Source organism: Pristiophorus japonicus, chromosome 23 (genome assembly GCF_044704955.1).
Source record: "Pristiophorus japonicus isolate sPriJap1 chromosome 23, sPriJap1.hap1, whole genome shotgun sequence".
In the NCBI taxonomy this organism is placed as follows: Eukaryota; Metazoa; Chordata; class Chondrichthyes; family Pristiophoridae; genus Pristiophorus; species Pristiophorus japonicus.
The window spans coordinates 12631300-12655273 of record NC_091999.1 but is presented as its reverse complement, the minus strand read 5'-3'; the positions used below and the strand labels follow the sequence as shown (position 1 = coordinate 12655273).

Below are 23974 nucleotides of genomic sequence, written 5' to 3'. Positions count from 1 at the left end.
GGGGGTGTGGCTCCGGGGTGGCCGTGGCTGGGGGCTCAGCATCCGGGGGTGTCGGCATTTGGGAACGATTCTGACGGGACGGGGCGGGTTGAGTGCGGGGGGAGTGTTCCCGGTGTTGGGTGGGTCCAGAACCGGGGGAGGGAGATGGGGGTGGGCTGTTTGGGGATGGAATGGGGAGAGACTTCTTCACTCGGGGAGTTGTTGGCCTGTGGGGTTCCCTGCCGCGGAGGGTTGTTGATGCCAGTTCATTGGATGTGTTCGGGAGGGAGTTGCGGCTGGGGGGGGGTCGGGGGTATGGAGGAGGCGTGTGGGGGGCGGGGGGGTTTGCTGGGGTGGGTGATCAGCCATGATCTTGTTGAATGGCGGTGCAGGCTCGAAGAGCCGAATGGCCTACTCCTGCACCTATTTTCGATGTTTCTATGTTTCTAACCCGAAAAATCATGATTTTTACAAGTGTCCCCTATAAAAGGGGAGGGGGACACTAAAACCCGGCAATTAAAACAAATTAAACTTTAAAACATATAAAATCAAATTAAAATTTGGTTGCCGGGGGTAACAATGCACTCCAGTCCCTCCGGCGCCCACCTCTCGCGGAAGGCCGTGAGCGTACCGGTGGACACCGCGTGCTCCATCTCCAGGGACAGCCTGGCCCGGATGTAAGCACAGAAGAGAGGCAGGCAGTCAGGCTGAACGACCGCCTACTGCCTGGACCAGCTGATGGCACCCTTGGCCGTGCCCAGAAGCAGTCCTACAAGGAGGCCCTCGGACCTACCCGCTCCCCTCCGCACAGGGTGCCCAAAGATCAGGAGTGTGGGACTGAAGTGCAGCCAGAATTTCAGGAGCAGCCCCTTTAGATAGTTGAACAGGGGCTGCAACCTTGTGCATTCGATAAAAAACTGGAACACGGACTCCTCCAGACCGTAGAAATTGCAGGCGGCCTGGGAGCCCGTAAACCAGCTTAAAAATTTGTTGCACGGGACTGCTCTCTGCATCACCCTCCACGCCAAGTCCCCGATAAATAGTGGGAGGACTCCCTGTCCCACATGACCAGCACCTGCCATGATGGTCCGCTCTGATTGGAACAGTGGCTGTGGGATCTTTCACACCCACTTGAGAGGGCAGACGGGGCCCTTGGTTTAACATTTCATCCGAGAGGCGATACTTGCGATAGTGCAACGCTCCCTCGATACCGAGAGCGTACAGCACAGAAACAGGCCATTCGTCCCAACAAACTTGATTTATATAGCGCCTTTAACGTAGTAAAACGTCCCAAGGTGCTTCACAGCAGTGTTACAAGACAAAACAGATAAACTTGACACTGAGCCACATAAGAAATTAGGGCAGGTGACCAAAAACTTGGTCAAAGAGGAAGGTTTTAAGGAGCGTCTTAAAGGAGGAAAGAGGTAGAGAGGTGGAGCGGTTTAGGGAGGGAGTTCCAGAGCTTGGGGCCCAGGCAGCTGAAGGCACAGCCACCGATGGTTCAACAGTTATAATCAGGGATGCTCAGGAGGCCAGAATTTGAGTGCAGACATCTCGTGCGGCTGAAATAGATTACAGAGATAGGGAGGAGCGAGGGCCATGGAGGGATTTGTAAACAAGGATGAGAATTTTGAAAGTGAGGAGTTGCTTAACTGGAAGCCAATGTAGGTCAGCGAGCACAGGGGGTGATAGGTGAGCGGGACTTTGTGCAAGTTAGGACACTGGCAGCTGAGCTTTGATGACCTCAAGTTTATGTACAGTAGAATATGGGAGGCCACATAGTCACGTCTAGAGGTAACTAAGGCATGGATGAGGGCTTCAGCAGCAGAAGAGCTGAGGCAGGCAATGTTACAGGAGGTGGAAATAGGCGGTTTTAGTTATGCCGCGGTTATGTGGCTGGTAACTCATTTCAGGGTCAAATATGACGACAAGGTTGCGAACAGTCTGGTTCAGCTTCAGATAGATGTTGGGGAGAGTAATGGAGTCGGAGGCTAGGGAACGCAGTTTGTGGCAGGGACGGAAAACAATGGCTTCGGTCTTCCCAATACTTCATTGAAGCAAATTTCTGCTCGTCCAGAACTGGATGTGGGACAAGCCGTCTGACAATTGAGAGACCGAGGAGGGGTGGAGAGAAGGGGGGGGGGGGTGAGGTAGAGCTGGGTGTCGTCAGCGTACATGTGGAAACTGACGTTGTGTTTTCGGACGATGTCGCCAAGGGGCAGCATGTAGATGGGAAATAGGAGGGGCCAAGGATAGATCCTTGGGGGACACCAGAGGTAACGATGAGGGGGCGGGAAGAGAAACCGTTGCAGATTTTCTGGCTACGATGAGATGGATAGGAATGGAACCAGGCAAGCGCAGTCCCGGTGAATGCTGGCGTTTATTCCCCCACCCTTACTTCATCTCACCCGATCAGCAACCTCCTATTCCCATCTCCCTCATCTTCTTATCTAGCCTCCCCTGCACTGGAGGGTCTGCCTCGGTTCGGTGCTCGAGTCTCTGGAGTGGGGGGGGGGGGGATTGGAACCCATGACCTCCGATCCCCTCCCCCCTCCGATGCCAAATAACCACACTCACGAAAAACTAAGAAGGATGTTTATTGATACAGAAGCTTGAACAGAAGCAAGGTTTAAACAAACCGCAAACGTAGCTAGATTACAATACTTTGTGTAATTCACAGCATCTATTTGGAAACAACAAAAATGCAAGAAGGCTCCCCCCCCCCCCCCCCGAAGTCTACGATCAAGTTGAAACATGCGTCCTTAATGAAAAGCTTATCTGTGGAAAAACGGAACCCCTGTGCAGTCCCCCATCAGCCCCGCCCGTGCAGTGCTACACGCAAGGAATCATCACCCTGGACCCACATCGTTCTCTCTCCCTTTTGAAATCAAGCTGACAGTAAAGATATTCTTCCCAATCGGAGAAAATTCATCACTGAAAGTCGGGTTCAAAGCCCGAAAACCACATCTGACAGGGGTCCCGATTTAATTTTGGATACCTGCAGGGCAGATGCCACCGTGTGCAAGTCTTTACCCGGTGGAATGGCCAATACCACACTGGCTTGCCTGAAAGCTCTCCTTTTGAAACGGTTTCTCCCGCGCTAGCCAGGGACTGGGGATTAGCTCCGAGCTCCCCCCGCCCCCCCCCCACTGCACATCGAGTAATGGAGAGAGCAGTTTCTCCTGGGATTCACCAGCAATCCCTTCATAACCCAGGTGTTGGACCAGCTTAAAAAATCATCTATAATATACGGTACGGAGATCCTGAAACTCAAACTACCCAAAGCACCAACCTATCTAGGATTTATGTCCTACATTAAAAAATGGAAATGCAAACTTCTGGTAAAAATCAGCAAAAGTATTTAGTTAAAACCAATCCCCTCAAAATGACTGACACCAATCCCCTCCTGTCTGATATAAACCCACCCCAGTCACTGACACCAATCCCCTCCTGTCTGATATAAACCCACCCCAGTCACTGACACCAATCTCCTCCTGTCTGATATAAACCCACCCCACAGTCACTGACACCAACCTTCTCCTGTCTGATATAAACCCACCCCAGTCACTGACATCAATCTCCTCCTGTCTGATATAAACCCACCCACAGTCACTGACACCAATCTCCTCCTGTCTGATATAAACCCACCCCACAGTCACTGACACCAACCTTCTCCTGTCTGATATAAACCCACCCCACAGTCACTGACACCAATCTCCTCCTGTCTGATATAAACCCACCCCAGTCACTGACACCAATCCCCTCCTGCCTGATATAAACCCACCCCACAGTCACTGACACCAACCTTCTCCTGTCTGATATAAACCCACCCCACAGTCACTGACATCAATCCCCTCCTGTCTGATATAAACCCACCCCACAATCACTGACACCAATCCCCTCCTGTCTGATATAAACCCACCCCACAGTCACTGACACCAATCTCCTCCTGTCATAAGAACATAAGAAATAGGAGCAGGAGTAGGCCATTTGGCCCCTCGAGCCTGCTCCGCCAAACCCCACAGGCCCAGAAGAATTAAATTAAGTTCCTATTATCTGGATTGGATTCCCGTGCAGGGGGAGGGGGATTGCCAACCTTTGGGGGGGGCACGCTTTACATTTACTACAACTCTGCCAGGTTCTACAGAATTAGCTCTCGATTAGGTCAAAGAGGGAAAGGTCACCGACATTGAGCTGTCCGTCACTCAGCAGTTCAGGAAACACTTTATACAGCCGCCGCAACACCAACTGGATCTGACCGATGCTACACGACCACGTAACGCTGCAGTGCCCCGTCGCCCACATGCACCCCAGGCCGACGGGAGGCTCGGGGAGCCTTTTTATAAAAAGGGAAATCCTACACAAGGGGACTGACACACGCAGCTTTGAAATATCAATGGAATGCGACGACCCGCCCATCAATTTGCACTATACTAGAGAGATAACCACCCACCCCCCCCCAAAACCACCACCCCACATTTTTTTTCTGCACTGCCACCCATTGCAAGTCAGAAGACCCCGCCTTTCGCTTGAAATGCCCCCCATCCCCCCCCCCCCCCCCACCACAAGGCGTATTGTGGGAGATTCCGGTCGGACGATGTCACAAAGCCCTTCATTTGCATGCTCCCGCCCCATTGGATAAGGAGCTGGGTGGACAAGGATGGGGGGGGGGGGGGGGGAAGACAATGGAGGGGGCGGGGCATGTGAGTGGTGGGCGGGACCCGGGTCTGCCGTCTGCCCCCCCCCCCCCCCCCCCTCTCTCAGATTCACCCAAACACAATATTCGCCGCCACAAGGCGTACTGTGGGAGATTCCGGTCGGACGATGTCACAAAGCCCCTCATTTGCATGCGCCCACCCCATTGGACAATGAGCCGGGTGGACAAGGGGGGGGGGGCGGGGGCAGGAGTGGTGGGCGGGACCCAGGTCTGCCCCACCTCCACCCACTCCCCTCAGATTCATCCAAACACAAATTTCGGGTGCAGTGCAGACAAAAAAAAGAAAGAAAAACAAGCCCGTTTATTTGACGTCTATACAGAATATTCAACTTTCCAGCCCAGCTATTAGCATCGTTAACACAGACAAACCCCGCCCACCGTCGCAAACTGGCCAGGGTTTGTGGCCCCGCAACGCGACCGACCGGATCTAGCCCCCCCCGCCCCCGCCCCCCCCCCCCTCCTGCGTTCAGATGTGCACCCGCTGGTGCCGCAGCAGGTGGGACGAGCGGGAGAAGCCCTTGCCGCAGCGGGAGCAGGAGAAGGGCCTCTCGCCGGTGTGAATGCGCTGGTGGGTCAGCAGGCTGGAGGACTGGGTGAAGCCCTTCTCGCAGACCGAGCACTGGAAGGGCCGCTCGCCACTGTGCACCCTCAGGTGGCGCAGCAGGTGGGAGAGGCAGGTGAAGGCCTTGGGGCAGACCGAGCACTTGAAGGGCCGCTCGCCGGGCTGGGCCGGGCGGCCGCTGACCAGCACCGCCTCGGGGGAGAGGCCGCGGAGGCTGTCGGCGTCCCCGTCGTCGTCGTACTTGACGGGGTTGTTCTCGGCGTGCACGTGCTGGTGGGCCAGCAGCAGGGAGAGCTGGGCAAAGCCCCGGCCGCACACGGAGCAGCGGAAGGGCCGCTCCCCGGTGTGGCTGTGCTGGTGGGTCAGCAGGTGGGAGGACTGGGTGAACTTGCGGCCGCAGACGGCGCAGCTGAAGGGCCGCTCCCCGGTGTGCACCCGCTGGTGGGTCAGCAGGTGGGGCGAGCGGGTGAAGCCCTTGCCGCACACCGAGCAGACGAAGGGCCGCTCCTCGGTGTGCAGCCGCTGGTGCCGCAGCAGAGTGGAGGAGTCGGTGAAGCCCTTGCGGCACACCGGGCAGGAGAAGGGCCGCTCGCCGGTGTGCAGCCGCTGGTGCCGCAGCCGGTTGGACAGCTGGCTGAAGCCCTTGCCGCAGACGGAGCAGCTGTAGGGCCGCTCCCCGGTGTGCACCCGCTGGTGGGTCAGCAGGTGGGAGGAGCGGGTGAAGGTCTTCTCGCAGACCGGGCAGGAGAAGGGCCGCTCGCCCGTGTGCACCCGCTGGTGCACCCGCAGGTCGGAGGAGCGGCTGAAGCCCTTCTCGCACACCGAGCAGTAGAAGGGCCGCTCGCCCGGCACGTGACTGCGGCGGTGGCTCTCCAGCTCCGAGCGGGTGCGGAAGCCCTTGCCGCAGTCCCCACACTTGCGCGACGGCTCCGCCCCCCCGGCTCCCGCACGCTCCCTGGCCGGGCTGGCCCGCGGCCCAGGGCCCAGGCCCCTCCCCGGGCCCGCCCGCGGCTTCTCCTCCTCGCGGCTGGCGCTCTCCTCTTCCATCTCCCCAAGGGCCCCCCCCACAACCCCCGGAGACGATACTCGGGCCCCGCGGCGGATCCGGCGACGCTCAGTCGGGTCTTGCAGCGACGTTTGGCTCAAGCTTCCCGCCTCACAAATCCTCGCTCGCCTTCCAGCACTCTGTAAAAGAACACAAGAACATAAGCTTGGGTCCGTGACATAAATACAGAAAACCACTCGGCCTCTCGGGTCTGTTACATAGGAACAGGAGGAGACCATCCAGCCCCTCGAGCCTGTTACATAGGAACAGAAGGAGGCCATTCAGCCCCTCGAGCCTGTTACACAGGAACAGGAGCAGGCCATTCAGCCCCTCGAGCCTGTTACACAGGAACAGGAGGAGGCCATTCAGCCCCTCGAGCCTGTTACAAAGGAACAGGAGGCCATTCAGCCCCTCGAGCCTGTTACAAAGGAACAGGAGGAGGCCATTCAGCCCCTCGAGCCTGTTACAAAGGAACAGGAGGAGGCCATTCAGCCCCTCGAGCCTGTTACACAGGAACAGGAGGCCATTCAGCCCCTCGAGCCTGTTACATAGGAACAGGAGGAGGCCATTCAGCCTCTCAGACCTGTTGCATAGGAACAGGAGTAATTATGAGTAATATAAGAAATAGGAGCAGGAGTCGACCATTCAGCCCCTCGAGCCTGCTCCACCATTCAATAAGATCGTGGCTGATCCGATCATGGACTCAGCTCCACTTCCCCGCCTGCTCCCCATAACCCTTTACTCCCTTATCGCTCAAAAATCTTTCTATTTCCACCTTAAATATATTCAATGACCCAGCCTCCACAGCTCCCTGAGACAGTGAATTCCAAAGATTCACCACCCAGAGAAGAAATTCCTTCTCATCTCAGTTTTAAATGGGCGGCCCCTTATTCTGAGACTATGCCCCCGAGTTCTAGATCCCCCCCCCCCCCCCACGAGGGGAAACATCCTCTTTGCATCTACCGTGTCAAGCCCCCTCAAATCATATATGTTTCAATAAGATCACCTCGCATTCTTCTAAACTCCAATGAGTAAAGGCCCAACCTGCTCAACCTATCTTCACATGACAACCCCTTCATCTCAGGAATCAACCTCGTGAACCTTCTCTGAGCAGCCTCCAATGCAAGTATCTTCCTTAAATAAGGAGACCAAAACTGTACGCTGTACTCCAGAAGTAAAAAGGATCAAACTTCAGGAGCAGACAAATTCGAGGTCGTACAAAACATTCTTTCCTCTCTCCGTCCCCAAAGCTGTAAATGCCAAACCCCCGCACACGCTCGTCTATCTAATCGCGGCCAGAAAATCTCCAGCAATGGCCTCTTCCCACTCCCGCATCGTTGCCTCTGGTGTCCCCCAAGGATCTGTCCTTGGTCCCCTCTTATTTCTCATCCACATGCTGCCCCTTGGCGACATCATCCAAAAACACGGAGTCAGTTTCCACATGAAGGCAGGCGACACCCAGCTCTACCTCACCATCACTTCTGTCGACCCCCGCTTGTCAGATTGCTTGTCTGACATCCAGTACTGGATGAGCAGAGATTTTCTCCAATTCAATATTGGGAAGACCGAAGCCAATATCTTTGGTGCCCGTCACAAACTGCGTTCCCTAACCACTGACTCCATCCCTCTCCCGAGCATCGGTCTGAGGGTGAACGAGACTGTTTGCAACCTCGCTGTCACATTTGACCCTGAAATGACAGTCCAGCCACATATCCGCAGCATAACTAAAACCGTCTTTTTCCACCTCCGCAACGTTGCCCACCTCCGCCTCAGCTCTTCTGCTGCTGAAACCCTCATTCATGCCTGTGTTACCTCTAGACTTGATTACTCCAACTCACTCCTGGCCGGCCTTCCACATTCCACACCACGTAAACTCGAAGTCATCCAAAACTAAGCAGCCCGTGTCCTAACCCGCACCAAGTCCCGCTCACCCATCACTCACTGTGCTTTCTGACCTACATTGGCTCCTGGTTATACAACGCCTCGATTTCAAAATTCTCATCCTTGTTTACAAATCACTCCATGGACTCGCTCCTCCCGGTCTCACAATCCCACAAGGTCCCTGCGCTCCTCAAACCCTGGCCTCTTGAACATCCCTCATTATAACTGCTCAACCAGCGGTGGCCGTGCCTTCAGCTGCCTGGGCCCCAAGCTCTGGAACTCCCTCCCTAAACCTCCCCGCCTCTCTTTCCTCCTTCAAGACGCTCGTTAAAACCTCTCTCTAAACAAGCTTTTGATCATCTGCCTTAATTTCTTATGTGGCTCAGTGTCAAATTTATCTGTAACACTGCTGTGAAGTGCCTTGGGATGTTTTACTACGTTAAAGGCGCTATATAAATACAAGCTGTTATTACTGTTTTCTCCCTCTGTTCCTCAATCTTTGGAATCATGCAAAAATGCTGACGAGCAGGTCAAATAGCTCATCAAAAAGAGCAAAAGGCTGGAGTCACTGATGTAAACAGGTTTTCGATTGCTGAGTACAGAAGGGACAGACTGTTAACAGGAGCCCTGTTGGTGAAGTCCCTCGACGCCATCGAAAAGGGGAGAAGCTATTTCTCAGAACTGCTCCAACCAGTTCACTGTCACCGACATCCGGCCACACAATTACATACATTAACGGCACCACACAAATGGGACTATCCCTTTAATTGGTAAGCGCGCCGGGAAAAGGTTGTTGCGATCCCTTTAAATATCTGCCCCCGATTTATCCATTCTACTGACAAATCTAGAACAAAAAAAAACGTTCTCTCTTTCAGAGATTCAGGTCACAAGAACATCAGGAAGCGAAGTGGGCCATTCAGCCCCTCGAGCCTTCAATCAGATCGCAGCCGATCTGCACCTCAAATCCACTTGCCTGCTGTTGCTGCATGTCCCTGGATGACAACTAAAATCTATGGATGTCAGTCTTGAAAATGCACCCCCCCCGCCCGCCCCCATAAAGCACCAACATCCTTTTTTTGGGGTGGGGCAAAGAGAATTCCAGATTTCCATTAGCCTTTGTGTGAAAGGTGGGAGAATGTAATTTTAATCAAAAGCCTGAAGATAAAGAGTCACTGCCACCTTTTAAATATCTGCCCCAGGTAAGAACATAAGAATCAGGAGCAGGAGGCGGCCATTCGGCCCCTCGAGCCTGCTCCGCCATTCAATAAAATCATGGCTGATCTTCGACCTCAACTCCACTTTCCTGCACTGTCCCCATATCCCTGGATTCCCTTAATATCCAAAAATCTATCGATCTCTGCCTTGAATATACTCAAAAACTGAGTATATCCACAACCCTCTGGGGTAGAGAATTCCAAAGATTCACCACCCTCTGAGTAAAGAAGTTTCTCCTCATCTCAGTCCTAAATGGCCGACCCCTTATTCTGAGACTGTGACCCCTGGTTCTAGACTCCCCAGCCCGGGGGAAAACACTCTCCCTGCATCTACCCTGTCAAGCCCTGTAAGGGTCTTCGACCCGAAATGTTAACTCTGCTTCTTCTCCACAGATGCTGCTGAGATTTCTAGCGTTTTGTGTTTATTCCAGATTCCAGCATCCGCAGTATTTTGCTCCTGTACGAATTTTGTACATTTCAATGAGATCGCCTCTCATTCTTCTAAACTCTAGAGAATATCGGCCTAGTCTACTCAATCTCTCCTCATAGGACAATCCCCCCCATCCCAGAAAGCGGTTGGGAGGGGGGGGTTGCTGTACCTTTAACTGCCATCAGCATTCTTGTCCCTTGGATACACACAAGTCAATTGCACACACGTCAATTGCACGCGCGCACATACACACGTCAATTGCACGCGCGCTCATACACACGTCAATTGCACGCGCGCACATACACACGTCAATTGCACGCGCGCACATACACACGTCAATTGCACGCGCGCACACACACGTCAATTGCACGCACGCACACACACGTCAATTGCACGCACGCACGTCAATTGCACTCGCGCACACACACGTCAATTGCACGCGCACACACGTCAATTGCACGCGCGCACACACGTCAATTGCACGCGCGCACACACGTCAATTGCACGCGCGCACACACGTCAATTGCACGCGCGCACACACGTCAATTGCACGCGCGCACACACGTCAATTGCACGCGCGCACACACGTCAATTGCACGCGCGCACACGTCAATTGCACGCGCGCACACACGTCAATTGCACGCGCGCACACACGTCAATTGCACGCGCGCACACACGTCAATTGCACACGCGCACACACGTCAATTGCACGCGCACACACGTCAATTGCACGCGCACACACGTCAATTGCACGCGCACACACGTCAATTGCACGCGCACACACGTCAATTGCACGCGCACACACGTCAATTGCACGCGCACACACGTCAATTGCACGCGCACACACGTCAATTGCACGCGCACACACGTCAATTGCACGCGCACACACGTCAATTGCACGCGCACACACGTCAATTGCACGCACACACATCAATTGCACGCGCACACATACACACGTCAACTGCACGCACACATACCAATTGCACGCACACACACATATCAACTGCACATACACGTCAATTGCACACACATACACACGTCAATTACACACACACATACACACGTCAATTGCACACACATACACACGTCAATTGCACACACATACACACACGTCAATTGCTTACACATACACAAACGTCAATTGCATACACGCGCGCACATACACACGTCAATTGCGCGCACACACAAGTCAACTGCACACACAAGAGGCAGTGTCCCTTTAAGAGCCGGACCCTCCCCCCACTTCCCATCCCAACCGCCTGAAATCCCAAAGAGAAAAAATTCTCACAAACCCCAGGTTGCAAATGTGAAGCAAGCTCCTTGCTTTCTCTTTTTTTTTGCAAACAGCAGCTCAACGTTTCCTTTGTGTTTTGCCAGCGGCGATGCAAAAGAAAATGTGCTGCTCCGATGCACCCAGAAGGCTGGGGAAAAGGTGCAGCCCGGTGCAGTTGCAGCGCAGGCCCCGGATCAGGGCTCCTCCAGGGCTCCAGACAAAGAGACAAGTGGCCTCACATCCACCCAGCTCGCCTGGCCCGGGCCCCGCCCCCCCGGCCGCCAGCCATTGGTCGTGGGCGGACAATCGCCGGCTCCAGCCCCCTTGCCATTGGTCGGGGCCGCGCGTCAATCACCATTCCCCCCCCCCCACCACACACATCCTCCAGCTCCGGGGGCGGGTGACGCAGCCACGCAGCGTGCAGGGCACGCACAAGGCAACGCAACGTCAGGATGCCCTGGCCACAAGCAGGCCCCAAAACACAAGAGAGCCTGAGCACAGCCAAGAGAGAGTTGCATTTGTATAGCCACAGGGCGCTTTACAGCCAATCACGTGCTTTTATTCAAAGTGCAAGGAGGGGAATGCAGCAGCCAGCGTGTGCACAGCAAGATCCCACAAACAGCAGTGTGAAACATAGAAAATAGGTGCAGGAGTAGGCCATTCGGCCCTTCGAGCCCGCACCCTTGATCCCTTTAGCCGTAAGGGCCACATCTAGCTCCCTTTTGAATAAATCTAAAGATAACAACAACAGCTTGAAAGAAAGAAAGACTTGCATTTATATAGCGCCTTTCATGGCCACTGGGTGTCTCAAAGCGCTTTACAGCCAATGAAGCACTTTTTGGCGTGTAGTCACTGTTGTAAAGTAAGCAACGTGACAGCCAATTTGCGCACAGCAAGCTCCCACAAACACCAATATGACAATGACCAGATAATCAGTTTTTGTGATGTTTATTGAGGTATGAATATTGGCCCCCAGACACCAGGGATAACTCCCCTGCTCTTCTTCAAAATAGTGGCCATGAGATCTTTTAATCCACCTCTGGTTATAATCGCTCAACCATCGGTGCCTGTGCCTTCTGTTGTCTGGGCCCCAAGCTCTGTAATTCCCTGCCTAAACCTCGCTACCTCTTTTTCCTCCTTTTAAGACGTTCCTTAAAACCTGCCTTTTTGCCCAAGCTTTTGATCATCTGCTGTAATTTCTTCTTGTGTGGCTTGGTGTCAAAAAACTGATTTTTGAGTCAGACGGGGGCCTCGGTTTAACGTCTCATCTAAAAGACGGCACCTCCGACAGTGCAGCGCTCCCTCAGCACTACAGTGGAGTGTGAGCCTAGATTATGGGACATTCTGACCAAAGTTCCCTCGAATTTTTATTGATCTAGCATCTTTAACTTACTAAAATGTCCCAAGGCCCTTCACAGGAGTATCATAAGACAAAATCATGGAAGAATTTGAAAACAGGGATGAGAATTTTGAAATCGAGGTGTTGCTTAACCAGGAGCCAAATATAGGTCAGCGAGCACAGGGGGGTGATGGGTGAGCGGGACATGGTGTGAGTTAGGACACAGGCTGCCGAGTTTTGGATGGCCTCAAGTTTATGTAGGGTAGAATGTGGAAGGCCAGCCAGGATTTAGTTAAAATAGTCAAGTCTAGAGGTAACAAAGGCACGGATGAGGGTTTCAGCAGCGGATGAGCTGAGGCAAGGGTGGAGACGGGCGATGTAACGGAGGTGGAAATAGATGGTTTTAGTTATGCCGCGGATATATGGCCGGAAGCTCTTTTCAGGGTCAAATATGCCACTAAGTTTGCGAACAGTGACCAGATAATCTGGTTTTGTTATGTTGATTGAGGGATAAATATTGGCCCCAGGACACCGGGGATAACTCCCCTGCTCTTTTTCGAAATAGTGCCATGGGATCTTTCACGTCCACCTGAGAAAAAGCAGATGGGGCCTTGGTTTAACGTCTCATTCGACAGCGCAGTGGAGTGTCTGCTGAGATTTATGTGCTTAACTCACTGGAGTGAGACTCGAACCCACAACCTTCTGACTCAGAGGTGAGGGTGCTTCCCACTGAACCACTGGCTGACTCCACACTCCAAATAAAAGTATTTGGGGGCATCTGGAGGCCATGAATGGCGCTATATAAATTTCTTTCATTTATATATATTATATAGTGAATATCAGCTGTGGCTCAGTGGGTGGCACCCTCGCCTCTGAGTCAGGAGGTTGTAGGTTCAAGTCCCACTCCAGGGCAGACACTCCAGTGCAGTGCTGAGGGAGTGCTGCACTGTCAGATGAGATGTTAAACTGAGGCCCTGACTGCTCTCTCAGGTGGACGTAAAATATCCCACGGCACTATTTCGAAGAAGATCAGGGGAGTTATCCCCGGTGTGCTGGAGCCAATATTTATCCCTCAGTGCAGCACTCCCCACAGTTTGGGTCTCCTTATCTGAGGAAGGATAAACTTGCCTTGGAGGTGGTGCAACGGAGGTTCACCAGACTGATTCCTGGGATGAGAGGGCTGTCTTACGATGAGAGATTGTGTAGAATGGGCCTATACTCTCTGGAGTTTAGAAGAATGAGAGGTGAAGGCACTACCCACTGAGCCACAGCTGACATTTGCTATATAATATATATAAATGAAAGAAATTTATATAAGCACCATTCATGGCCACCAGATGTCCCAAAATACTTGTATTTGGAGTGTAGTGTTAGCCAGTGCCTCAGTTTGTAGCACCCTCGCCTCTGAGTCAGAAGGTTAGAAACATAGAAACATAGAAAATAGGTGCAGGAGCAGGCCATTCAGCCCTTCTAGCCTGCACCGCCATTCAATGAGTTCATGGCTGAACATGCAACTTCAGTACCCCCTTCCTGCTTTCTCGCCATAACCCTTGATCCCCCGAGTAGTAAGGACTTCATCTAACTCCCTTTTGAATATATTTAGTGAATTGGCCTCAACTACTTTCTGTGATAGAGAATTCAATAGGTTCACCACTCTCTGGGTGAAGAAGTTTCTCCTCATCTCGGTCCTAAATGGCTTACCCCTTATCCTTAGACTGTGACCCCTGGTTCTGGACTTCCCCAACATTGGGAACATTCTTCCTGCATCCAACCTGTCTAAACCCGTCAGAATTTTAAACGTTTCTATGAGGTCCCCTCTCATTCTTCTGAACTCCAGTGCATACAAGCCCAGTTGATCCAGTCTTTCTTGATAGGTCAGTCCCACCATCCTGGGAATCAGTCTGGTGAATCTTCGCTGCACTCCCTCAATAGCAAGAATGTCCTTCCTCAAGTTAGGAGACCAAAACTGTACACAATTCTCCAGGTGTTGCCTCACCAAGGCCCTGTACAACTGTAGCAACACCTCCCTGCCCCTGTACTCAAATTCCCTCGCTATGAAGGCCAACATGCCATTTGCTTTCTTAACCGCCTGCTGTACCTGCATGCCAACCTTCAATGACTGATGTACCATGACACCCAGGTCTCGTTGCACCTCCCCTTTTCCTAATCTGTCACCATTCAGATAATAGTTTGTCTCTCTGTTTTTACCACCAAAGTGGATAACCTCACATTTATCCACATTATACTTCATCTGCCATGCATTTGCCCACTCACATAACCTATCCAAGTCACTCTGCAGCCTCATAGCATCCTCCTCGCAGCTCACACTGCCACCCAACTTCGTGTCATCCGCAAATTTGGAGATACTACATTTAATCTCCTCGTCTAAATCATTAATGTACAGTGTAAACAGCTGGGGCCCCAGCACAGAACCTTGCGATACCCCACTAGTCACTGCCTGCCATTCTGAAAAGTACCCATTTACTCCTACTCTTTGCTTCCTGTCTGACAACCAGTTCTCAATCCACGTCAGCACACTACCCCCAATCCCATGTGCTTTAACTTTGCACACTAATCTCTTGTGTGGGACCTTGTCGAAAGCCTTCTGAAAGTCCAAATATACCACATCAACTGGTTCTCCCTTGTCCACTTTACTGGAAACATCCTCAAAAAATTCCAGAAGATTTGTCAAGCATGATTTCCCTTTCACAAATCCATGCTGACTTGGACCTATCATGTCACCTCTTTCCAAATGCGCTGCTGTGACATCCTTAATAATTGATTCCATCATTTTGCCCACTACTGAGGTCAGGCTGACCGGTCTATAATTCCCTGTTTTCTCTCTCCCTCCTTTTTTAAAAAGTGGGGTTACATTGGCTACCCTCCACTCGATAGGAACTGATCCAGAGTCAATGGAATGTTGGAAAATGACTGTCAATGCATCCGCTATTTCCAAGGCCACCTCCTTAAGTACTCTGGGATGCAGTCCATCAGGCCCTGGGGATTTATCGGCCTTCAATCCCATCAATTTCCCCAACACAATTTCCCGACTAATAAAGATTTCCCTCAGTTCCTCCTCCTTACTAGACCCTCTGACCCCTTTTATATCCGGAAGGTTGTTTGTGTCCTCCTTAGTGAATACCGAACCAAAGTACTTGTTCAATTGGTCCGCCATTTCTTTGTTCCCCGTTATGACTTCCCCTGATTCTGACTGCAGGGGACCTACATTTGTCTTTACTAACCTTTTTCTCTTTACATATCTATAGAAACTTTTGCAATCCGCCTTAATGTTGCCTGCAAGCTTCTTCTCGTACTCCATTTTCCCTGCCCTAATCAAACCCTTTGTCCTCCTCTGCTGAGTTCTAAATTTCTCCCAGTCCCCGGGTTCGCTGCTATTTCTGGCCAATTTGTATGCCACTTCCTTGGCTTTAATACTATCCCTGATTTCCCTTGATAGCCACAGTTGAGCCACCTTCCCTTGTTTATTTTTACGCCAGACAGGAATGTACAATTGTTGTAATTCATCCATGCGGTCTCTAAATGTCTGCCATTGCCCATCCACAGTCAACCCCTTAAGTATCATTCGCCAATCTATCCTAGCCAATTCACGCCTCATACTTCAAAGTTAGCCTTCTTTAAGTTCTGGACCATGGTCTCTGAATTAACTGTTTCATTCTCCATCCTAATGCAGAATTCCACCATATTATGGTCACTCTTCCCCAAGGGGCCTCGCACAATGAGATTGCTAATTAATCCTCTCTCATTACACAACACCCAGTCTAAGATGGCCTCCCCCCTAGTTGGTTCCTCGACATATTGGTCTAGAAAACCATCCCTCATGCACTCCAGGAAATCCTCCTCCACCGTGTTGCTTCCAGTTTGGCTAGCCCAATCTATGTGCATATTAAAGTCACCCATTATAACTGCTGCACCTTTATTGCATGCACCCCTAATTTCCTGTTTGATGTCCTCCCCAACATCACTACTACTGTTTGGCGGTCTGTACACAACTCCCACTAACGTTTTTTGCCCTTTGGTGTTCTGCAGCTCTACCCATATAGATTCCACATCATCCAAGCTAATGTCTTTCCTAACTATTGCATTAATCTCCTCTTTAACCTGCAATGCTACCCCACCTCCTTTTCCTTTTATTCTATGAATGTTGAATACCCCTGGATGTTGAGTTCCCAGCCCTGATCATCCTGGAGCCACGTCTCCGTAATCCCAATCACATCATATTTGTTAACATCTATTTGCACAGTTAATTCATCCACCTTATTGCGGATACTCCTTGCATTAAGACACAAAGCCTTCAGGCTTGTTTTTTTTAACACCCTTTGTCCTTTTAGAATTTTGCTGTACAGTGGCCCTTTTTGTTCTTTGCCTTGGGTTTCTCTGTCCTCCACTTTTCCTCATCTCCTTTCTGTCTTTTGCTTTTGCCTCCTTTTTGTTTCCCTCTGTCTCCCATCCCCCTGCCATATTAGTTTAACTCCTCCCCCACAGCACTAACAAACACTCCCCCTAGGACATTGGTTCCGGTCCTGCCCAGGTGCAGACCGTCCGGTTTGTACTGGTCCCACCTCCCCCAGAACCGGTGCCAATGCCCCAGGAATTTGAATCCCTCCCTGCTGCACCACTGCTCAAGCCACGTATTCATCTGCGCTATCCTGCGATTCCTACTCTGACTAGCACGTGGCACTGGTAGCAATCCCGAGATTACTACTTTTGAGGTCCTACTTTTTAATTTAGCTCCTAGCTCCTTAAATTCGTTTCGTAGGACCTCATCCCTTTTTTTACCTATGTCGTTGGTACCAATGTGCACCACGACAACTGGCTGTTCTCCCTCCCTTTTTAGAATGTCCTGCACCCGCTCCGAGACATCCTTGACCCTTGCACCAGGGAGGCAACATACCATCCTTGAGTCTCGGTTGCGGCCGCAGAAACGCCTATCTATTCCCCTCACAATTGAATCCCCTATCGCTATCGCTCTCCCACTCTTTTTCCTGCCCTCCTGTGCAACAGAGCCAGCCACAGTGCCATGAACTTGGCTGCTGCTGCCCTCCCCTAATGAGTCATCCCCCCGAATAGCACTCAAAGCAGTGTATCTGTTCTGCAGGGGGATGACCACAGGGGACCCCTGCACTACCTTCCTTGCACTACTCTTCCTGCTGCTCTTCCATTCCCTATCTGGCTGTGGACCCTTCTCCTGCGGTAAGACCAACTCACTACACGTGCTACTCACGTCATTCTCAGCATCGTGGATGCTCCAGAGTGAATCCACCCTCAGCTCCAATTCCGCAACGCGGTCCGTCAGGAGCTGGAGGCGGATACACTTCCCGCAGATGTAGTCGTCAGGGACACCAGAAGTGTCCCTGAGTTCCCACATGATACAGGAGGAGCATAACACCCGACCGAGCTCTCCTGCCATGGCTTAACCCTTAGATACACTTAAATTGGCAACAACAATGTTAAAAGTTACTGACTGATATAAAAAAGAAAAAGAAAAGCTACTCACCAATCACCAGCCAATCACTTACCCCCTTGGCTGTGACGTCACCTTTCTGTTTCTTTCTACTTCTTTTTTGCCTTCTCCCTGAAGCTGCACAAGTACACCTTTTATAGGCCTCTGCTGATCCCCGGACTCACTCCTCAGGGACCACGAACTCCCGCTGCCTCTCGCGGCCTTTTATAGGCCTCTGCTGATCCCCGGACTCACGCCTAGCGACCACGAACTCCCGCTGCCTCTCGCGGCCTTTTATAAGCCTCTGCTGATCCCCGGACTCACTCCTCAGCGACCACGAACTCCTGCTGCCTCTCGCGGCCTTTTATAGGCCTCTGCTGATCCCCGGACTCACTCCTCAGGGACCACGAACTCCCGCTGCCTCTCGCGGCCTTTTATAGGCCTCTGCTGATCCCCGGACTCACTCCTCAGGGACCACGAACTCCCGCTGCCTCTCGTGGCCTTTTATAGGCCTCTGCTGATCCCCGGAATCACGCCTCAGGGACCACGAACTCCCGCTGCCTCTCGCGGCCTTTTATAGGCCTCTGCTGATCCCCGGACTCACTCCTCAGGGACCACGAACTTCCGCTGCCTCTCGCGGCCTTTTATAGGCCTCTGCTGATCCCCGGACTCACTCCTCAGGGACCACGAACTCCTGCTGCCTCTCGCGGCCTTTTATAGGCCTCTGCTGATCCCCGGACTCACGCCTCAGCGACCACGAACTCCCGCTGCCTCTCGCGGCCTTTTATAGGCTTCTGCTGATCCCCGGACTCACTCCTCAGGGACCACGAACTCCCGCTGCCTCTCGCAGCCTTTTATAGGCCTCTGCTGATGCCCGGACTCACTCCTCAGGGACCACGAACTCCCGCTGCCTCTCGCGGCCTTTTATAGGCCTCTGCTGATCCCCGGACTCACGCCTCAGGGACCATGAACTCCCGCTGCCTCTCGCGGCCATTTATAGGCCTCTGCTGATCCCCGGACTCACGCCTCAGGGACCACGAACTCCCGCTGCCTCTCGCGGCCTTTTATAGGCCTCTGCTGATCCCTGGACTCACGCCTCAGGGACCACGAACTCCCACTGCCTTTTATAGGCCTCTGCCGATCCCCGGACTCACACCTCAGAGACCACGAACTCCCGCTGCCTCTCGCGGCCTTTTATCGACCTCTGCCGATCCCCGGACTCACACCTCAGAGACCACGAACTCCCGCTGCCTCTCGCGGCCTTTTATAGGCCTCTGCCGATCCCCGGACTCACGCCTCAGCATCCCACTCCAGGGACGTGAGCACAGAGATCCAGGGCTGACACTCCCAGTGCAGTACTAAGACATAAGAAATAGAAGCTGGAGTAGGCCCTATGGCCCCTTGAGCCTGCTCTACCCCTTAAATGGCCTACCCCTTATCCTGAGACTGTGCCCCCTAGTTCTAGACACTCCAGCCAGGGGGAAACAGCCTCTCAGCATCTAACCTGTCAATCCCCTTCAGAATTTTGTATGGGTTATGTCTTTAATACTCTTAAGAATGACTACATGAGGTCTAGTGTTGTGCTTGAGCTGTTGTGACCTTAGTCCCATTTATTGTAACTCCAGAGTGAGAACATAAGAACAGAAGAATTAGGAACAGGAGTAGGCCATCTAGCCCCTCGAGCCTGCTCCGCCATTCAACAAGATCATGGCTGATCTGGCCGTGGACTCAGCTCCACTTACCCGCCCGCTCCCCGTAACCCTTAATTCCCTTATTGGTTAAAAATATATCTATCTGTGATTTGAATACACTCAATGAGCTAGCCTCAACTGCTTCCTTGGGCAGAGAATTCCACAGATTCACAACCCTCTGGGAGAAGAAATTCCTTCTCAACTTGGTTTTAAATTGGCTCCCCCGTATTTTGAGGCTGTGCCCCCTAGTTCTAGTCTCCCCTACCAGTGGAAACAACCTCTCTGCCTCTATCTTGTCTATCCCTTTCATTATTTTAAATGTTTCTATAAGATCACCCCTCATCCTTCTGAACTCCAATCATTAAAGACCCTTTCTACTCAATCTATCATCATAAGGTAACCCCCTCATCTCCAGAATCAGCCTAGTGAATCGTCTCTGTACCCCCTCCAAAGCCAGTATATCCTTCCTTAAGTAAGGTGACCAAAACTGCACGCAGTACTCCAGGTGCGGCCTCACCAATACCCTGTACCGTTGCAGCAGGACCTCCCTGCTTTTGTACTCCATCCCTCTCGCAATGAAGGCCAACATTCCATTTGCCTTCCTAATTACCTGCTGCACCTGCAAACTAACTTTTTGGGATTCATGTAAAAGAGTTTCATGCACAAGGACCCCCCACTGCAGCATGTTTGCCTACGGCCACTCTAGTCTGAAAACGCCCGATCTTGTCTGATCTCAGAAGCTAAGCAGAGTCAGGCCTGGTTAGTACTTGGATGGGAGACTGCCTGGGAATACCAGGTGCAGTCGGCTTTTTTAAAGTTAATTTGTTTTAATTGCCGGTGCTTTTAGTGTCCCCTTCCCTTTTATAGGGGGCACCGGAAAAAATTTGATTTTAGCGCTCCAAAAAAAAAACAAAAAAAAAAAGAAAAAAAGGGGCCTTGTAAATGTCTGGCGTGTCACCCAGGTCGGGTGGCACGGTTTAATGTTTTATGTTTTTGCAGGTGAACTCCAAAAAGAGTTTCATGCACAAGGTCCCCAGGTCCCTCTGCACCACAGCATGTTGTAATTTCTCCCCATTCAAATAATATTCCCTTTTACTGTTTTTTTTCCTAGGTGGATGATCTCACACTTTCAGATATTGTATTCCATCTGCCAAACCTTAGCCCATTCGCTTAACCTATCTAAATCTCCTCGCAGCCTCTCTGTGTCCTCTACACAACCCACTTTCCCACTAATCTTTGTGTCATCTGCAAATTTTGTTACACTACACTCTGTCCCCTCTTCCAGGTCATCTATGTATATTGTAAACAGTTGTGGTCCCAGCACCGATCCCTGTGGCACACCACTAACCACCGATTTCCAAACCGAAAAGGACCCATTTATCCCGACTTTCTGCTTTCTGTTAGCCAGCCAATTCTCTATCCATGCTCATACATTTCCTCTGACTCCGCGTACCTTTATCTTCTGCAGTAACCTTTTGTGTGGCACCTTATTGAATGCCTTTTGGAAATCTAAATACACCACATCCATCGGTACACCTCTATCCACCATGCTCGTTATATCCTCAAAGAATTCCAGTAAATTAGTTAAACATGATTTCCCCTTCATGAATCCATGTTGCGTCTGCTTGATTGCACTATTCCTATCTAGATGTCCCGCTATTTCTTCCTTAATGATGGCTTCAAGCATTTTCCCCACTACAGATGTTAAACTAACCGGCCTATAGTTACCTGCCTTTTGTCTGCTCCCTTTTTTAAACAGAGGCGTTACATTAGCTGCTTTCCAATCCACTGGTACCTCCCCAGAGTCCAGAGAATTTTGATAGATTATAACGAATGCATCTGCTATAACTTCCGCCATCTCTTTTCATATCCTGGGATGCATTTCATCCGGACCAGGGGACTTGTCTACCTCGAGTCCCATTAGCCTGTCCAGCACTACCCCACTAGTGATAGTGATTATCTCAAGGTCCTCCCTTCCCACATTCCCGTGACCAGCAATTTTTGTCGTGGTTTTTGTGTCTTCCACTGTGAAGACCGAAGCAAAATAATTGTGAGGCACAAGCATGGTGGGCAGTCTTTTATACTGGGTCCTGCACACTTATGCAGGTGACCCTCAGGTCTCCCACCGCAGTGCCCTCTGGTGGCACACCTTGTGTGATTATACAGTTAGTATATATGGTCTACATACATGACATCACTCCTCCCCCCCCCCCCCCCAAGTCTTTAATGCAAATTGACTCGTACATTGACGGTGACCTGTGCTTTGCTCTTCCTGGTTGCCCATTGGCGGGTTGCTTCTAGCTTGGGTGGGTTGGTAGTGAGATTAGTTGCCAGTGGTGGTCCCCGTGCTTTCTGGTTGTGAGTCCATTCTCCCCCCCACACAGAGATCATGCTAATGGCCCATTACAGGCAAGTTGCATTCAAGTTCATCACATGGGTTTTATATTTACATCTTGGTACATTTGTTGGGTGGATTACAGTTGAGTTTCTTTTTGTGTGATACATTTACATGATCAGTACAGGTATATCAGTACAGGTACACAAGGACAGTCTAGTTCCAACATGGCCGGATGAGATCCGGGTCATCTGGTGGTGGCGCAGTGCCCCATGCTAGTGGGTCTGTGGGCGAGGTGAGCTCATTTTGCTCGAGTTGCTGGAGCTCAGGGCTCTTGCCGTTACTCCTAGTGTTATGCAGGACCAAAGACAGCTGATGGGTCTGTGACCTCCCTGTCCATTTCGTTGAACATAGTCGCTGCTGCTCCCCGAGAAGCGGTCTGAGTGAGTGAGCGTTTCATCTAAGTGATGGTGGGGCTGCCTCGTCTTGTCTAGCAGTTCGCAGGGGACCGCTGACTCGCTTTCCTTGAGGGCACCGTTGTGAGCGCTCTCTAGTTTGGGACCCTGGCTGGTCCAGGTCGTGTTTGGAGGAGCTGTTGTGGGTGACCCTTCGCTCTTGGGCATTGCCAAAATGGCGAGTGGGTTGGTGGGCTGCGCCTTTTCCACCCGGGTGGTGGGCAACGGTAGCCGACTGCGAGCTTAGGCGCAGTTTACTGTTCCTAGGCCGTGGCGGTTCATGCCATCGGGTGCTTGCAATGTTAAACCGATCTGAGGCAGGGTATCGCTACCGGTGCCTCTGCTCTCCGGGGATCGTTTACTCTGCGGCTTGTCTACTTCTGTCAGCTGTGAGGACGCTTTATGATACATCGCTATGGTCCCGGGGACGCAGGCTACAGCATTGGGTAGCCCACTGGACCTGTATACGACCGTTAGGTGTTCGCCCGCTACATTGGCTGATTGCAATTTGCACCCGACATCGCTCAACAACATTGTGCTCGTTACAGCTGGACTTTTACATTGGTTACCAATTTCAAAAATGTTCATTCAAAAATGGCGGGTTGCTAGCCTCCTTTAAAATGGCCTTACTACTTTTACCCCAATCGTCTTCCTCGTGTGGAACCACGTGTCGTTGCTCCATTAGTGTTGCACCTCGTGGTTTGGATGCCATCTTTTCCCTGTCCATGATGTTGACTGCCGCGATCTTCTTTCCCAGGGATTCTGCCACTGAAGCTGGGAAGGCGCCCTCAGATCCAATCTTCCTCCCCAGGAGTCCTGCCACTGAAACCGGGAAGGTGAGTTCGAGTCGTCTCTGCTGGATCATCGCCACGCGGTCATGATGAGTGGTCTGTGCCTCAGGGGCTGCGTGGATCTGCTCTCCAGTGCCTGGTCCAACCGAAGGTGGGGGCTTGCTCTGCCTCTGAGCACAGGGGACGTCGATCGCTGGAGGGATGAAGTCTTCCCAGTTCCAATGAATCTTCCCCATCTATCTTCTTCCAAGTAAAGTTGGTCCATCAGCTGAAACAATCCACAATGGTAAATTGTGTACCGCGCCATCATGGGATACACTTACATCCGCACTACCAACAACTGATATCAGTTCCTTGGTGTAGGTGTGCAGCTTTGCCTGAACCGGGACCAGCTTGGGTTGTTCAGCTTGATCGTTCCATAGCCTCTCAAAGGCTTCCTGGCTCATTACTGACTCGCTTCCATGAAGACTGAAATGCCATTTATCTTGACTTCCATTATCACTGGACAACAATCTGTGGTGCAGATATATACTCCATACACTTCGTCCTGGGACTGAGCTGCCTCTCTCGCCATCTCCTTGTAATCTGCGCTGGATTCATAGCCATCTGCTGACTCCTCTCCCACATGGTGAGTCACAGCTCTTTTGCACATTCGTTGGAGGTGGCCCTTTGTGCTGCAGCCTTTACACACATAGTCTCTGAACCGACACTGATGAGCCCTGTGATTACCTCCGCAACGCCAGCATGGTGCTACTCGACTTACGTTTGCACCCCTCAGCGGACTCTGAGTTAAAGGACTCG

General features: G+C 51.7%; 1 protein-coding gene and 1 pseudogene across 1 annotated transcript in view; one reads left to right on the top strand and one right to left on the bottom strand.

Moving 5' to 3' along the window:
- LOC139235398 (zinc finger protein 850-like) overlaps positions 1-23974 on the bottom strand; it is a 182766-nt gene that overhangs the window by 70195 nt on the left and 88597 nt on the right. Inside the window, exons 3-4 of the mRNA XM_070866532.1 lie at positions 11121-11312; positions 5164-6443 (exon numbers count right to left, since the gene is read on the bottom strand). Of these exons, the coding sequence (XP_070722633.1) occupies positions 5164-6443; positions 11121-11312 (1472 nt within the window). The remainder of the gene's footprint in view (positions 1-5163; positions 6444-11120; positions 11313-23974) is intronic.
- LOC139235735 (5S ribosomal RNA) lies at positions 20282-20400 on the top strand (annotated as a pseudogene).